Here is an 18,377-nt window from a genome sequence, read left to right on the forward strand (position 1 = left end):
TATTTTAAAGTATTTTTGGTATATCTGTAAGACAAAACAGAAGTGCTCAAAGCAGCACAAAGCACTCTTAAGAAGTGGACAGTTCAGATATGCTTCAGTAGGGCAAACAACTTTTATTACAGACTAAATCCAAAATAGTTTAGGAATATTCCAGCCAAGAGACAAGCTGAAGTAGACCAATGAATTGTCCCACTGCTGCTCCATCATGCCCAGATGACATTCTGAAGCTTCCCAGGAACCAGTGCTTTTCTGAGCTGTGCCAGGGACTGTGGAAAGGTTTGTTGAGGAACTTTTACCTTTGTAATTTAGCAAAGGGGTTATATGAATGTGAGCACTCCCAAGCTCAATGCTTAAACCAATTTGGTGCATTTAATTGCTGCTAAACTGGTTCATGACACTAGCTCTAAGTGCCTTGAATCACTTGTGGCAGAGATGACATCTTCCATATGTAAATTTATACAATATATCTATATGGTTCACCGCTAATAAAAAGTTTCACAGGCATCATTTGCAAGTGGTCACTGATATGAACATGCAGGATCCAGTGCAAAGTTCAATTCAGAGTTTTCTTTATTAAAATACCTTTTCACATTCCTTATACTAATGCATTTGTATGGACACTCATGGGATGCTAGAAAGAACATTAATCAACAGAAGAGTGCTATGAAGTCAGTCATTTGTGAAAGGTTTATGATACAAACAACATTTGCATAGGGAACAATAAATTAGAGATATTAGCTGGTAACTGGCGCTTGAAAATTTAAATTGGAATTTAAATGGCATGAGGATACAAAACCCTTTTGTATTTCTTGCTGGTTTTGCGCTTTTGATGCAATGCTTAAAGCAGTAACTATGTATGTATATAAAAATCCATGTCTTCTCTTTCACTATTTTCTTATTAAAATGAGAACCTTCTTACCTGTGGCCCAGATCTTGTAGTAATTTAGTCTCTGGTAAAAAAAGGAGAGCAATTGCAGCGTCAAAGACCAGCTGGTTAAGGGGTTGGGGACGGTACTTTTCCTGTTTTGTTTTGTGTTCTCTTTTTAAATTAATGCAACTGAGATGAACATGGGCTGCAAAGATTAGATCCAGGTCCAAACTGGATCCATGTTAGTGGTTTATCATACTATAGAGAAAAAGGATAGGTATGGAGTTCCATACTGGACAAGCTGGACACATGTACGACTTCAGAGCTCTCCTAAAATCAAAGGAATAAGGATTATACATAACAGGACTTTCATGTACAAACTCACTGACCTGGGTGTAGTATATCCACCCACTCAAGACCTATATTTTGCATTCACCCAGAATAACTGTGATGGGCAATCATTCCTTGAAGAACCATCACACCAAACTAATCAACAAGCATCAGAACTTTTAAAGGGGAAAAGCAATCTAGCAAAGAATACAGAATATGTGTGCCTCTATCGGTAGAAGCACTTGGTAAAGTACTGAATCTCTCAACAGTTATTCAAGTTTTCAGAGAGCCCAGAACTCGCTCTTCTGTGAGGCCCTCATTACAGTGTAGCATCCAAGTGAGCTATATATTAGCTGGCTCCAAGACTGGTAGCAGTCCAGCTGCTGCAGCACAGGGAGTTCAGCACAAGCTGCAAGATCATGTCAAAGTACGTACATGGCTGGCCAAGCTGTGCTGACCTCTGTTCTGCCACAGTAGAGTGTTACTGAAAACCAAGTTAGCTAGTTTAAAGCAAACTTAGATATTTCTACATCCTGCTAGCATCACAGTAGCTACTGCACTGTAGAAATGTACTTCCTCAGCTCTAGCTTCTCCTTTTATTTCCTCAGACTGTGATGAATTGGAGGCTAGAAAGGCAAAATTATATTAGAAGGAGAAATTAAAGATGGGAACCCAGGTCAGCAGTTTCTAGAGGTACTTTCCTATGAGAATTTTTATTTGTAGTTTTTTTCCATTAAATGCTTTAGGGACATCTCTGTTGCTCCCCCTGAGGAAAGAAACTTTGAAAAGAAGAGCCTGGCAAATTCTTAAGTGCTGCAGAGCTTTTGAAACATTTGCAACATCTTCCATCTTGGCTTGTTTTCTTCTCCCAGCTGATGTTTGAGATGACTGTTCTAAGTAGCATCAGGATGCCCTTGTATTCTCTGTTGGCAACAAGACCAAAAAAAAAAAAAAAAAGGTATGAGTAGAAGTGTCCCCCTGCCCTCTCCTGTCATTTTTGATCAATACAAAAATTTTAAATATAGTAACACATTCCTTAGAGAACTGTACAGTGAGCTAATAAATACTCAAAGTTCCCTGGGGAGATATTAATATCTTCACCAGATAAAAAAGGAAATAAGACAATGGGAGATTTAGGTTAACAAGTACAGGCTAGACTGCAATACTGTTAATCACCAACGTCTGCAACTGGGCACTTACTGATGAAAGTTGGATTTTTATGGGAACTGCTGGAACTCAACGAATCTGAAAATCAGATCCCTTATTTACTAGTAATGCCTAGTTGCCACAATTAGGCCCCCATCTTCAGTCCCACAAAAATGAAAACTTTCATAGGAAGCACTTGGGCATCTCAGCAGTGAGCAGTGCAGCATTCTACTTTTAGACACCATGTTTCTACAAGAATCTGCTCCTTTGAATAGGCTACCTATTCAGTACACAGCAGGGGCATAGAAACCTGGCACAGCGAACCACAAAAGGCAGTGTGCAGATCGAGAAGTCCTCTATGCTAGCCAATGGGAAAGGGCAAAGAGAGAGCCCAAACTTTATTGTCTTTATGTTGTATGACAGAAATAATTCTGTCCACTGAGGATTCACAACTGTCAAGTCTTTCCTGACACCAGTTGCCAAAGCAAGTCTTCTTCCAACAAATATCTGCTAAGAGTACACGGTGGCCTCTAACCTAATAGTTTAATCTGTCAGCACCAAGGCGCCTAATTCCTTTTGTGGACTTACCCCCAAAGGATTTGCCCCATGAGTCAGAGGCAGGAATTCCTGGTTTATAATTCAATGTTTATTTCAGAGTATCACCTTGTTTTTCATATCCTGACTGCCTGAAATCCCCCCCAATTTTAAATGGACACATCCTTCATCTTCATTTCCTGTCTGAAGCTATTGTGCCATGTTACTGTGCACAGCTAAACACATGCCAGGTCTCCCTTGGAGCTGGCTATGTTGTGCTGGCAGTGTGAAGCAATTCCTTTGCCACTGAGAATTTACAAAATACTTTTGAGATCACTTGAGTAAGATGAGAAAGTAGCTGAAAAAACCCCAGAAATTTCTCTGAATAAATGTAAATTGTACAGGTTTCTATCTCAGAGGGTACATTCTGAGGTTGAACAAATAGGCAGCTAAAAGTACACTATGTCCTGGCTGAGGCTGCCAGTCCTCATGTACCCCCAGGACAGAATCAAACAAACAAACACACACATGCATCTAAGAGGTAATAGGGGAGGAGGAGATATGAAGTCAGAATGTACCGCTGAGGTAAATTTGACACAATACCAATTAGTATTTGGCGAAGTGGCTATCTCATTGTTAAGATATTTCCTTCAATATGTTTTCAGAAACTGGGACCATTAAATAACTTAGAAAGATTGCCAGCTCTGATTTCAGGAAGGAAACCTCCTCCCAGTTCCTCTCTAAGTAATTCATTTCTTTTGCAAATACTTCCTATGGATGGCATTTAAGATATAAATTTCTGAAACATAGGAGAAATAGGGAAGCAACCCCAAACCCAAAACTTTGGGTTCGTTTCTAAATGACCTAAAAAGTCCAAAACATTCAGATTCAAGCTACTCTGGACTGCAAATCAGTCAGAACCTGTACTCAATTGGGCCTTTATACAATTCAAATAATTCAATCTTTAACTGATTGTTTTTTCTAATGCACCACCTTTCTTGACATAATACAAACACTTTCAATGCCTCTGTGTAACACAACAGTTATTGTCAGTACACAATATTTACTAAAGCCCTGAACTCAATTTTGTGATGGTCTCTCTGTGAAGATGAAGCAAGTTCACTGGATTATATTTATTCTGACAGAAACTCTGTAGGGACAAATGCACAAGAGCAGGGCTAGCACTCATTAAAATGACTGCTTCGTCTTTCTTCTCTACAGTGCAGTGCTCTGTTTTGCCTGTGACTTCTGGAAGGTCAAACTCGGTAAGTTAACAGAGTTTATCTGAGGAGTGGAACCCACATTGTTATTTGAATTTAGAGAGTGAAAAGGACAGCAGGATCTGATGTCGAGTCTCCACCATGATTACTGAAACAAAAAGGTTGCATGTTCTCCTGTCTCTGAAAACATAGCTCTTGGCAAAACACTACTCTCTGCTGTGGTGCCCTTTGTCCCACACTTCTGGAATACCTATTGCTTCCTAAACAGAGTCAAATTCTGCAAGTTTTTTAACAGGTCACTATAGCAAGTAATCCATCTAGCATTTCATGTGATTAAGATGCCAGCTGACCAGCCTAGCGCCTGAAGGCCTCCTTCACTCACAAATTAAGAGAGTAGCAGAAGCAACTTCACCTCTGAGCCAAATACTTCATTTGGCTATAAAGAGGCAGAACAGCTGCAGAGGAAGCTTAAGCCACTTGATCACTTTATAAGGAGCATTTTCCTTTTCATGAGTAGGATCAGCAACTCCTCATTTGGACCAAACCTGAGGTACATTGCAGTTAGGCATTGTGTGAAAATGAGGTACAGAAAAAAACAGTTGCAAGAAAATGATGATAGAAAGCACCTTAGTAGCTCTCTGCAACAGAAGAAGCCTGAAAAGTGCTGAGAGGCAAATAGGGGGGGTGGAAAATCTGTAACGAAATTTATCTGTCCAATCCAACTTTAGGTCACTTATCTGGAGAGTTCAAAAGAGGGACGGTGCTGCTTTTTGTCACAGGCTTTATTGGGAATGGGAGTGGGCATTTAAGAAGCAGAAGATGGGGATCTGTTTTTTGCTATGTTGTTTAAAGCACTAATTATTCAAAAAAAGGAAAAGTTACTATGTTAAATACATGAACAATATCCAAGGAGGGGACAATGTCACAGACGTGAACTGAGTAAGGCTATTTCTAGGAAAACTCAAGTTAAGATGTGCAAGTGTTATAAAGCTGACTTTTCTTTGGGGTGTTTCTGAAAACAGGATTAGTTTTACAGAGTAGCTAGTTTTATTACTCTCCTACTGTTAACAGGAATTTGTACACACAACACAAAGAAAACACTGCCCTCAGCTGACACTTTTATCCCTTGAATCTAACACTACTTCATAGATTGTCTAGTTTAGCAAGCTTTAATTAGACCAATTAATTATTATGAAAGTGATTTACATGGGGTAGTCAGTGTATTTTCACTGAAGCAGCCTCATTATACTTCATACAATGCATATATTCCTCATTATACTACAAACGGAGAGATTTTTTACTCAATTTTGGTCGCAGGAAAAGAAAACAAATCTCCATAAAACTTCAGTCTTTCATCTAACGTGCATTATAAATTATGTAGGGTGTGGGGAAAAAAAAAAGACAAAAAAACCTCCCTGAGCTTACACCAGATGTCTATCAATCACAGCCACTCCTGACCATTTTTTCTTTTGTGTCAGACAGGGACAAACTTTCTCATGTGTGACTCTCCAAGGAATGCCTGGTATAACCCAGAGGAGGGTTCAGCTCAATTTATTTTTAGAAAATTGAGGGCAAAGAATAAAAACAAACCTTTAAACTAGGAGAGACAATGATACTATAAAACCCTACTGGCCTGTTAATATATGTCTGTTTATTGTAACACAATCTGTGACCTTCAGTGCACTGCCAGTGTCTGTAAATAATACAATGGGCTGCTTTTTTATCCCATGGGGATGTGAGTGCTGATGGAGCCTTTCAAAACTCAAATGGATGCCATAAGCTGACGTAGACTGTGCTATTATGATTCTTATTTATGAGTTTCTCTCTCTTTTTTTCTTTTTAAGTACAAGTTCCAAAGTCACAAAGTGTATGGCAGAAAACACACCCTGTCTGCCTGGTTTGAGGTTGGGTTAGATAGCTTATCTAACATTCATAAAAGTACTCCCGAAATATATGTTCCCTGCCTCTTAGATCTCTTGAGAGTGGAGTAACAGCTTGTTCAAGACCTTTATTCTTTAAAAAAAAAAAATCCGTATTTTTTCACTGGCTTCTTAGCCCTATAAAGCTGTTCACCAACTACAGAACCTTCACAAAACTCCTAATTGTTTAGCTGAGATCCTCCATGGATGGATGGTAGTATTCTCATCTCTTGATTAGAGCAGCGTAACTGTGACATAGCTATGTACTCTAAGGTAAAAAATTGCTTGCCTTTAAAATGTCTGACAAGGTCTGTTTTCACTGCGAACCCTTAGAGTCATCCCACTTGCTATACCAGTGGATGAAAATGAATCCAGAAGGAAACAGTCATAGACAGCGAATACAAGTGAATTCTGCCCAAGTTCAGGTGAACGATCACCCATTTCTCCTTAGTTTAGCTCTTCATTTCGTATCTTTGGAAGGACCTCACTTCTCTGGATATTCCAATCACAGAATGTATGTGTGTGCACGTGAGCAGGCACACGCCGAGGAGATTCACTGGCACCAAGCACCCGATAGATTTTACAGATGGAACTGGCACAACAGCTCTGTCCCCAGTGATACATTAACCAGCTGAGCAGGTTTTCATACGCAAATCTTGAGTGCCTCAGATCCATCAGGAACCTGAAACAAGCAGCAGACATCCCCAACCTTGTGCTGTTATGTCAGCATGAATATTTGTGGTACATATCCAAAGCTGTGCAGGTCTTGAACACAAATTCTTGGAAGATCAGCATTTGTCATCTACCTCCTCTATCAGCACTACCAAATACCAGTCAGTTCCATGGACTTTTAAAGCTGACCATTCTATAAACATAGTACTGAAAGCTTAAAACGTAGCAACACTTGAGCACTGTCTCACTAGATACACAACAATCTCAAGCCAATTTCCCTCTATTTACCTGCTTGCATAAAATGTATACTTACAGAATGCCTGTTTTCCACAGAATCTGCAAAATAAAATACAATGTATAAATTATGAAATGGCACATTGCAGAGTGATCAGTTCTATGTTCCAGGAAATAAACTTTTGTGTTTAATCTAACTTTTTTTGTTCACCTTGCAATGACGTAATATTGTTACCTACAACTAAGGTAGAAATTAGCTACCTAAAAGCTTTGGTCCTAAGAAGTATCCAAGCACTAGCTTAATTCAAGTACCTGGGTGGGACCAGACATTTCAAAGACCATGTTGAACAGTACATATTTGACAGCTTTCCTGATTATGGTTTAGAGCAGAAGTCTCTACTGAGAGCACAAGCTGTTACTGGACAAAAAAGAATCTTCCTTTTAGAGGCAAGTTCTCATAAGCATTATACTTCCTCTTCCAATTCCTTGCCAGGAAAATAACGTACTGCAGAAATCCGGTATAGGATACACTTTTCAGAGCCAAGTAAGATCCTGCAAAGACACCTGAAATTTTATTAACAAAAAGTTGCTTGTTCCCAATGAAAGCCTGAGAGCCAGCAGACTCTTTCCATTTAGGATCAGTTAACTTTAAGATTAGATCTTAGGCTTCTTTTTTTAAAAGTGGATTTAGCTATTCAGAAGTTTCACAGAATACCTTCAAATACTAAAACATAAACATTTCTTCTCCCTCTGAAAGGGTGATTAGATTCACACAGGTGAATCTAACGTTGCATATAACAATACTAAAGTTTCTTTTTCTCTCTCCTTTATGATTACATCCATGTATATTTGTGGTGCCATTAAGCTCGTACAGTTTCTACCATCCACATTTTTATTACATTAGGGTTGTGATTCTGCTTCACTGAAAGTAGCACCATGAACATAGCATACAATCAGGCAGCGATTTTTGGAACACAGAGAGACTCCCTGAATGTTGCTGGCACTGCACGCTATGAGTTTTCTCCAAAACAGTTCTACCCAGAACTTTTAGCCTAGGAAAAGGATTAAAAACTGAGGTGACTTCAGCACTTTATACCAGTGTACAAATTTAATGTCAGTATAAATTGAACTTAGTGTTTGGCAAGATTGATCCTTATGTGTTTAGCCAGTTTGATAAGAAACAAAATAAAAAGCTACATGGGAAACACATAAAAGCTTTTTGTGTCCTGAAAGCTAACAGAAGTGAACAAAAACATTGCTGACCCAGTGCTACATCAAAGCTTGACTTTAAGTGGACAAAACTATATGTAAGATTTATGAAGTGAGGTATTAACGAGCTGTAGTTTAGTCCTCTGTCACAATGTATTGTGCTTACAGGAAGGAGGAAATGAGAAATTTTGTATAAATTCCAAACTTCAAACAACGGGATGTTTGCTACCCCAAAGCTACTAGGTCACAATAACAGACATCCCACCTCCTTGTTATCTGTCACACAGATTCAAAATAGCATGGCTTTCTAGCTCAGTATCATATCTCTATCGGGAGAATGTCATAATCTGTGTCCTTTGAAAGTGCTGCTGGAAGGCTATATGATTTCTAAAAGGTACCAATCAGGTAAGCCAGCATGTAGCCTCTAATGAAAGCACAGCGATACGGTGCTTTTGCTGATTCTTTGCTACATCAATCTTTTCACAACCTTTTTATTTCATTCTTGCTAAAAATATGAAGTGTTTTTTACTTGAAACACATTGATTTTACTGTGATGAAAGAGAACAGAGAGGTTTTCAAACGACACCTGGCCTTTCCTTACTAACAAAAACAGGGAAATGAGATATGCTGGCTTCTAGTCATATCCAGAAAAATCGGTCGAGTTTCCATAGCAGGGAAAACAAGAAGTTGCATATTTCATGAAAGAAATCAGAGCTGAAGGTCTGGTGCGGGTGATTTCTAAAAGATTCCAAAGTCTAATACAGATAGGCATTTTTGTGGGATTTCTGGTGGATTTAAACTCTTGCTGTTGCTTTTAGTTGATGGGGTTTTAAATTTGAAGAACATGTTTTTACAAAGGAATACATTAATGGCAGGAATTTAAGACACTGTCATCCCCATCTGCTCTGCCCTTTCACATTGCTAGAGGTTATGCAGCAGAGAATATATGCCTAAACAGTTGCAATTCATTATCCATCTCAAACCCATCTCCAACACTGGTGAAAGCTAAGATGCTAGATTATCAACTGAAGATGCTGAACTGCAGACACTACATTCTGCCAAGCCTTTTATTGGAGCAGTAGCTTCTAACAGAGAATCTTGGCAGGCAGCTTGGGAACAGATCTTACACAGGGGCATGCAGGCAATTCAGCTTCGCATTTTAGGTTCAAGCAAGGTCAGAAGCTCCCTGAATATTTGTGCCTTACTGAAACCATCTGTCTTTGACTAATTTTTGGCTGCAGCTATTGTAAGCATTTGGCTCTGGAATCAATGTCTCACAGATCCTGGCTTTGGTCTAAAATACGTCTTGAAACCTGAAGATCCAAAGAGTTTTTATTTTGGAGAGGGGAAAGGTTATTTGCATTAATTTGGACTGTGTGCCACTAGCATGTGCTTCAAAGGCCTGAGTTTTGAATAACATAATGAATCCCCAGACCCTGTGAGTTTTCTCTATGCTGGAAAAAGCATTCAGTGGGAACTTCTGGCTAAGTACAGAGATGTTAAGCCTGAGGCTCAGTATCAGGAAAGTATTTGAGCAGATTTCCTGATTGCTAGAACCGATTTCTAATAGTTTGTTCCAAACCGCTGAATGCAATGAGGATTTCTCATGCCTCTTTCCACTGGGATATATTTATTTTTCCAAAGTACATTGTTGGTTGCAATAGGATTTTTAGAACTTCCTGTCTCACCACCGCAGCGACCAATTCATTTTTCCAGACTTAGCAGCATAATGGCTGGCTCTGCATTTTGTTCACTAGATTTCCATTTTCCTATGAAGAAATTAGGAATAGCTATCTTGCAGTAAGCCACTATGAGTTCAGTTCAGCGCACATCAAGATCAGTGCATCACTAGCTTCTGTGAGCTTTGGATCTGATATAGAGCAAAGGCAGAGTTCACTAAGGAGCAAGAATGTACTAATACATCGTCTTCCACAAGAAGTGCTCTGTAAAAATGTAAGGAAATCTGTGAACTGGAGTGGGCTCTAGTCTTACTCAGCAATATGAACAGAACTGTTCTACCCCAAAAACTGGGACCAATGTTGAGGGAAGCGGTGGAGCTGGGATAAAGAACCAGTATGGAGATGCCTAGACTTTGTTTCTGCCCCTGCTGCCTCCTGGGAGGACGAAAGGTGTGATGGAAGTAAATCATGCATATCTAAAAGAGCCTCCACCCACCCAGCTGAACTTAGTATCTGACACATCCTGACCCCTCCCTCAGGAAGAGCATCAGCTGCCAGCCTCGCCTGTGGGGACTCCAGCACAGGCAAAGGAGGCAGCAGGGCCACAGTCTTTTTATCATTCTTGGCAGTCTGTTCATTTAGACAATTGCCTGTTTTGTTTAAGTCTCGGACTGTCTCAGTTCTTTCTGAACAAAAAGTGACTGCTCTGGGACTTGACTGGATATTCCTGACTCCCAATATACTTAGGCATTTTCACAGAGCAACCAGAGAAAGCAGTATTTTAAGGAAATTAGTTCATCCTGATAGGTGCAAAGGACTTTTAGACAAAGGTGTTATTGACCTGACTGCTACTAATTTTGACCATTCCCCAAATCGCCATTTGGATGTAAGGTTTGATTTAAAGTTGAGGCTTGAAGCTTTAGGTATTTTATGTAAAATCCTAAAGTAACAGCCTATTGCTCTAGAAAAGGTTTTAAATCAATACCTGGGTGAACTTCCTGAATGCTGAATCTTCTTCCTCTGAATTAAACTAACCTTTCAATAACAATGCAAGGACAACTTAATCTCTTTCAGTTGCTTCCAGGGACAATGCTAGTGATCAGCATCCTTCTTAAACCTCTCATTATATCAGAGGAAATCTAGCGTCCAACTAAGGAGACTGACATTCTCTATCTACAGTACTATTATTTGACTTTCAATCAAAATACACCTGATTAGAGTTGAATTTTGCAAATGACCCGCTTCTCCTACTTTTAACAGATTAACTGTAGTTAATGACATGCAGGTCTTCTGGGATTTGAAATGTGCCTTTGACAGTTTGTCTCCATCCATCTTTAATGTAACACCTCTTCAGGCCTGGTACTCGGTATAAGGAAAGCAGCACAGCAGATAGAATGGGAAGTCTTACCATAGTGTGATGGAGATACTAAAATGATAGTAACAGGAGATAACATAGCCAATACCAGGAAAATAAAAAGAAATTATGGCAGATGCTCAGCACGCTGCCAAAGGCCTGGGGCTTGGGAAAGGCCAGAGCATTATCTGTACTATGGATTCATGATTTGGGATAAGGACAAGCCATAGCTGTAGAACTCAAAATACAGAAGTTGGTTACTGACATGGCATCTGCCTCTACTGGGGACAGCAGTGAGAACCATCAGAAAAATGAAGAGGAAAAATATTTTAGCTCAGTCACAAAGAATTGCATCAGACATAACTGACAGCTCTTCAGCTTCCTCTCTAGTGGACACAATTTGTGGAATGCACAGGCAACTCCTTGAAAAGACAAAATTGCTTATGAAGCACTCAATTAATTCTAATTAAACAAACCCAAACCACCATAGTAACCTACAAACAAATAATAATAAAATGTACATAGGTCTTCAGTATTAAATCTGTCAAACTGTGTGGCTGACACCAACTCCCAAATTAATATAATTTCCCCAGAGGACACATTTGTCTGAACCATTAACTTCCCCAAGTAGATTGTACTCTCCGGCATTTTCTCAAAAATCTCAAAGAATATTCAAATGTAGTGAAGATCATAATGGTAAAACAACTTCTGCACCCACTAGTAATGTTCAACAACTTTCACAATTGGCTTTTAATATACATATATTAATATATATTAAAGTACTTAAGAAGATAGATTTATTTCCTAGGGATCCTCCACTGCATTTATACTTTGCCACCTTGCAATCACACAGCCTGTCAAAAATCAAAGTAAATATTACACTTAAATAGACTGTAATGTTGCTATCCAAAGAACTACATAGCTATGGGATGAACTGCTTATCTATTTGGAACACTTTTCCTGTGTATCAGTCAGGAAAAACAGACGTGATTAAAACAATAAACTGTTACTATGTTTCCAAGAATAACTGAAACTGGAGAATGTTATGCATAAAAGAGCAGGTGGACTGCAAGATTAAGGGGCGTTTGCATATCATCTGGCTAATTCTGCTCAGTCTTTCAATCATATCTCATTTTATTGCAGTTCTCACTTTATGGCAAGGGCTTTGAATTACAGTTCTGCTGTACCAACCTTGAGTTTATCCTACATCTCACAAAACATGCTTCTGGTATATAACACTTTCTGTTATGTCAAAAATAGGAGTGATGAAAGGTGTAATAGTCAGCTTCACACCTTGGCAGAAAGCAAGTGAGGTGTTACACAGTCAGCTTCTGCGGCTTGTTACAGGTCCAGTTCACACTCATTGCAAAATGTTTCAGAACATTAGTGGCCTTTTGGTTCAGCCCTGAAATGAGCTGGTTTTTTCTCATGATGCTGCCAGGTGATCCCACATAAAGTGCCTAGCCCTGTTCTTTAGTGTAAAGGATATTCTGCTTTTCACTGCAAGGATGTGAAAAATGCGTACAACGTAGAGGCTCAGGACCAAGCCAGGAGTCAGGATTCTGAAATTCTGTTCCCAGTGTTGTCACTCTCTAAACACATTGCCTTAAACAAATGACCTAATCCCTCTGTTTATTCAGCTGTAAAATAGAGATAAAAATTGCCTTATAAGTCCTCACAAGGGAAAATTAAGTAATGTTTTCTAAAGTACTTGGAGATCCTCACGTGAAAGATTCCCTACAAACAGAATACTGTATTAGAGTGGGTGGGAAATCCCTTATAAAATAGAAAATTAGAAAATTAAAATACAAAGATCAAAAATTTAAAATGGCGCACAACAAACCCAATTGGTAACATGGAGGGGGACAAAACCTGAACAGTGTGCTGCCCTAATATTTACAAACCTAGACTTCCTAACACAAAGACTGGAAAGGAAATCCTTTCTGACTTAGTCTTTGACAAACTATCAAGAAACGCTTATGACCTACTGTCTCTGAACTCATTAGTGCCAGAACATTTATAGACAATAATTGCCAGTAAGCTGCTAATGCCCACATACGAAAGTGTGTGTTACAGGAGGTGGAAGGGTAGAGTGGCTGGCACACACAATCTGAGACAATTTTTTATGGTGCTTAAAACAAAGAACACACTCTAGTGAAGTGATCATATTGCCTTAAAGGTTTTTAGACTTTGTTGTTGGAGGCTTTGTAGATATTTGCTGGGATTATATCCAAAACCAGTGTAATATTTTATAACACCTGGCAAACACGCTCAGCTAAGAGGAAAAGTGCTGTTCATGAGCAGTTTGAGATAACACAACATAGCAACCTAATCCCTAACAGGACATGTTCAGGTCCAAATTCAGATCCAGCTGTATGGCCAAACTACTTAGCAGGTACAGTGCAAATGGGCCAATGAAGTAGATGTTACAAATATTAATCTCACTGCATTAAATATCATTGGTTTATGAGAAACCATGAACGTGTTATACAATTCATCAACACCTGTGATTTTGTAGATGGCCTTTGGTACATTCCTGTGTAACTTGGATCTTTTTTTACAGCATTTATCCTCTAAACTATTCAGTTACAAATTTATCCCTAATCTCTATACAAATGCTTCCTTTATGTGTTTAATTTTTCACTAGCTTACTTACCATTATTAGCTTTTCTGATTTCACTATAAACTGTTTCAGTCCCCTTCTGTACAGGAGCTGGAAAATGTATTGGCACAGAATCAATTTCTTTTCTTTTTTTTTTGTTTGCCTTACGAACAGCTCCTTAAACAAACAGAACACACTGTTTTACTTTCAGAGGAAGCAGTTACATAAGCAGCAATGAGCCTGTAGAGTCTGTATGAAAAAGCAACTACGCCCCCCCAAACCCAGTCTGTAAGGTTCTCATATAGAGGGAGAGACATCTCTCTCTCGAGATAATTATGAAATAATTATTAATAATTATGATTTCAAACAATTACAAAAATAATTATGAAAACAGGCTTGCCTTTCTAAATTTGACTTTAACATCCTAATAATCTTCTCAGCTTAAATTGATACTGCTTTAATTTTACAGAGACATCTACCACTAGACAAGAGTTTCTCTGGATCTCTTTGAAGAGCTTCTTCAATTTGTTCTAAGGATTTAGGGATCCTAGACCTGATGAGGTCTATCATTCGGAAGACTAACTACATCCCCTTTTGGCAACTAGCCTGATTAAATTTTATGGGCACAAAAATAACCTAATTTGCTGTTCTCAGGTGGACATAGCAGGAGCGAAGGCTAAGAAGGCTTGTGGAAAGATAGAAAGTAAGGAGAAAAAGCAGACAGAGAAGATTTGTGCCTTCAAGGACACAGCTGGGATACAAATGCAATGTTAGTCTTAGACACACATTTTTCAGACCCTTTGGTTTACAAATAAACCCCTGTAAACCTCTGCTCTTATATGAGATGGAAAGCAAAAAGCTCTTCCCATTTTGCTATCCGGCATCTGTGAAAACCTGTCCACAGAGTTTTGATACTAAACTACAGACACTTACCCCAGGAGGGAAGGGGCAAAGCCTTGTCTAAAGGCCTGAAAATAGCAAGAACTCAGTTTTTCTATGGTTGGTGTAAACACAGCTCTGGCTAGTAGGAGATTAGAACAATTTCCTTGATTTCTTGCATGGCTGTAGATTAAGAATCCCTGGGTAACTGTAGTAAAGCACAGTGCTCCAGAACTCTGGGCATTTAACACCGCTTTCTTCATTTGGTGTAAAGGCCTATGCAGGCAGAGTCTAGGAGCTTGCTGTTCAAGGATCTCAAAGCATTTTAGAAACACTCATTCATTTCAGTTAAACTGAGTCTCTTAGAAAACCTCAGAATTCTATCAATATCACCTCCAATTTTTGTGGATCCTCAATACACCAAAAAGTTAGATTTTCCTAGTTGAAGTTAAAAAAAAAAAAAAAAAAGAAAATTGTTGTTCCCTCTCTGCCACAAGCTGGAAAGAAAATTCAAATTTCTGGATACAGTCCTGCACTTTAGCTATTAAAAAAACTCAGAATCAGGACTGTTACTGTTCTGCATTGCTCTGAAGAACCTAGGTGTCTCTGGCGCCACATTCTAATTTCCCAAACCTAATTTCATTTTTCTTTAATTCTGTTAAGCATCCTTTAAATGTTGGGAGCTAACACAACAGAATTGAGTTGCAAAACTGCTATTAATTTCAACAACAGTAGGAGTTACACTTCACTGAGTGCCTAATCACAGCTTTCAAACTTGCAGTTTTGGCATGAACTTTCTTCGCAAAATAGTCTGAAGATCTTGAAGCGCATGCTTATAGACTATTGCTTACATGATCAATTCAATTTCCAGTGAAGTAAGAAGTAACCTTCTCAGAATTTTAATGAGAGGTAGCTCATTTAATTTTGAACACTTTTTTTTTTAGCAGATTACAGTCCTAAATCTACTCCTGTTGACTCTGTGGAAAGACTTGGTGGGAGGCATTTCCTTAGCTTGCCTTTTTTTCAGACCCATTTCATTAAATTGTGATATAATGCCACTGCCCATGTTATTTTCTTTGTTAATCTTCCAAAATTCGTCTCAGCACTGAAAAAACGTGCTAGAAGAAATTACTTGGATGATTTCACATTTTATTCCCACAAACTTTATAATGTTGCCACCCTGCAAATAACTAACCAGCTATAAAAATAAAAGAAAGAGCATGTTCTTACTCAGCCATGATTAGCAGATTCTCCCTTCTCCCTTTAGGGATATTTCCTGATCTTACTTTAGCACTGGCCTTTGTTTTTGCTCAGATTAACAATAGAAGTTCTAAATCACTTTGCTGTCTTTTTGCACAACTGAGATTTAGAAAAGATAAGCACTGTATTTTTGTCAAACATATGACCACTGCAAGTATTCTGTAGAATTACCACCTCTTTAAATATCGAATTCCACTATGACTACCCCATATAAGAGCTGGACTGTGTAGCCCTAGCTCTACCTCGTATTTCTCTAGCCTCTTCACCCCTACTTCAAAAAGTAGGTATCAAGTTATTCCCACATGGAAGTTTTAAAATAAAGCAGTGAAACTTTGCTTCTAGCAAACTTACCACTATCAATAACACTGTAATGAACCCTGGTTTTTGCTCCTCACACAGAAGCACAGTACACAAAGTTCTTGATGCGCTAGCCTATTCATCACTACACTGTGTTTAAAAGTATTTTAGAAACAACCAGCTAGTGAAGACATGGCTGCAAAACAGGATGAAACCACTGTTTTCAAATATAAGTAGTTCTTTACTGTCAAAGACAAGATGTTCATCCCTCTACAATTATGTAAACTTGTTTTGAGGTGGCATTCAATTATTTCTGATTCCCAACACTGACACAAATGCTACTGTTATAGCTTAGACACTGTAGTATTTATTGCAGTAGTCTTTCACAACACACAAAACATGGTTCTTTTGCTCCCAAGATGAACGTTAGTATTTACACTGACAACAGTGCAGAAGGAACAAATGGTTGGGAAGATAAATTAATTTGAAGTTAGTCCTGAGAGATCAAAGAAATCTAGAGATCCTGAAAAGGCAGAAGGAATCAGACTCTACATGCAGCCTTCTGGATGAGATCTGCCTGCCCAGAGAAAAGGTAAGCATAATATACTTTGTCTTCATTCAGAAAATAGGTGGAATCAAAAGAGGTGCACTAGGTATTTGGAGCTAGGTGATAATCTGAAAGGTCTGTTCCCTAAGAAGGACTGGTCATAACCCACAGACAGACATGAAAGAATATTATTATTTGAAGCAAAACTTGTACAGTAACATCAATGTGGCAGAAGTGTTGGTGGCAGTCCTATGGATGAATTATTTTTGTGGGTGTACATGATTATTACAAGGGTACATAAAGAAACTTGGCTTTGCTTCTCTTTTCCCAAGAATAAATCTCACCCGGTTCTCATTGTGATAGGCAGTGCAGAGCTGAAAGAATTAATCTTGCAACTTGGTTTCACATAACTCCTTCCATTTAAGCAGCATCCTCAAGATGCTCTGAAAGATTAACACATTAAATACTTGCAGCGCAGTTGCTATTTATGTAACCACGGCATGCATTTGCTAAGCATTCACTTGTGCCCTGGGTGCAAAAAAAGAAATAGATTGGGGAGCTACCATGTCGCAATAGACTTGAAGCATGGTTCAGTCTTATAGAATCAATTAATGTTCTGTATGTCATACATAGGTTTGTAACATGAGACAGCATTCAGTTAAAATAATCTGATCTCATTTACACACTATCTTTTAAATATTGTTTTGCAGTTTGCAGCTTAATGGGATTCAGTCTACATAGCATGGATACTATCTTATTACTCAGTCTGCTATACTGGAATAGTGTTATATATCAGAAATGGGATGAAAAGGCTATTTTTAGAGATGCTAATCTTGCATATAATAGGGCTTTTAATTTAAATAATCACTCATTAGCATATCTTTACCGTTCTACACCATTTATTGCATAGTGCAACCTCAGAAACAGTTGGAACGATTAAGTATTAGCCCTATTCTGAAAAAGGGTACAACAACTATGGTGTCTCAGTGCAGAATTTAGCAGAGGTGCATAAATAGCATGCTTAGAACACAGGGAAAACTCTGATGAATTATACCAGCAAGTGAAAACAGAGAAAGAATATGAGGACTGGATGTTCTGGGAGAGCTTTGCTGCCAAGCTTGAAGGGTGAGCACTTTTGCCCAAACATCTGTATTACTAACTAAACAATCCTGACTTTGGTCTCTGAAATAACTTGAGTGGTCCTTCCTACCAGGAAAAGCAAATTTATCCATTTCTTTATCAGTCTGTGTCTCATTCAGCTAAAGCAGAAAAGCTAGAGCATAGCATAAATGTCTCTCCTGGGTTTTATTCACTCTTAGCTACTTGACACTTTTTTAAAATTTCTGAAAGATTTAACAGCTTTCAACACAAGGGTACAATGATATCCCAGGTCTCCAGATGACACAGAATGATTGAAGTGTGCATTTGGGTGTTGAGAATAAATTGCAGTGGATATTTCTCCTTCAAGGTTGCAGAAAAATGTATTTTAGCATCATGCTATGAGGTCTGGTTACTGTTACCATAGAACTGTGAAAGTAGGAGGCTAAAGTTATCTGGGCACCGATATTCTCATTTCTCTGTTTGATGTGCCACAAAATCCAGGATGGTCTCCAGACTGAGAGACTAA

The 18,377-nt window shown here is 38.6% G+C and overlaps 1 protein-coding gene across 1 annotated transcript in view; it reads right to left on the reverse strand.

Moving 5' to 3' along the window:
* Nucleotides 1-1,750: 1,750 nt before the first annotated feature.
* Nucleotides 1,751-18,377, reverse strand: part of PECAM1 (platelet and endothelial cell adhesion molecule 1) — a gene marked incomplete at its 5' end in the record, with an annotated part of 32,005 nt that continues 15,378 nt past the window's right edge. Inside the window, 3 exons of the mRNA XM_082008187.1 lie at nucleotides 1,751-2,121; nucleotides 7,003-7,025; nucleotides 13,822-13,944. Of these exons, the coding sequence (XP_081864313.1) occupies nucleotides 2,092-2,121; nucleotides 7,003-7,025; nucleotides 13,822-13,944 (176 nt within the window). The 3' untranslated portion in view covers nucleotides 1,751-2,091. The remainder of the gene's footprint in view (nucleotides 2,122-7,002; nucleotides 7,026-13,821; nucleotides 13,945-18,377) is intronic.

Source organism: Phaethon aethereus (genome assembly GCF_964289735.1).
Source record: "Phaethon aethereus genome assembly, chromosome: 18".
NCBI lineage: Eukaryota > Metazoa > Chordata > Aves > Phaethontiformes > Phaethontidae > Phaethon > Phaethon aethereus.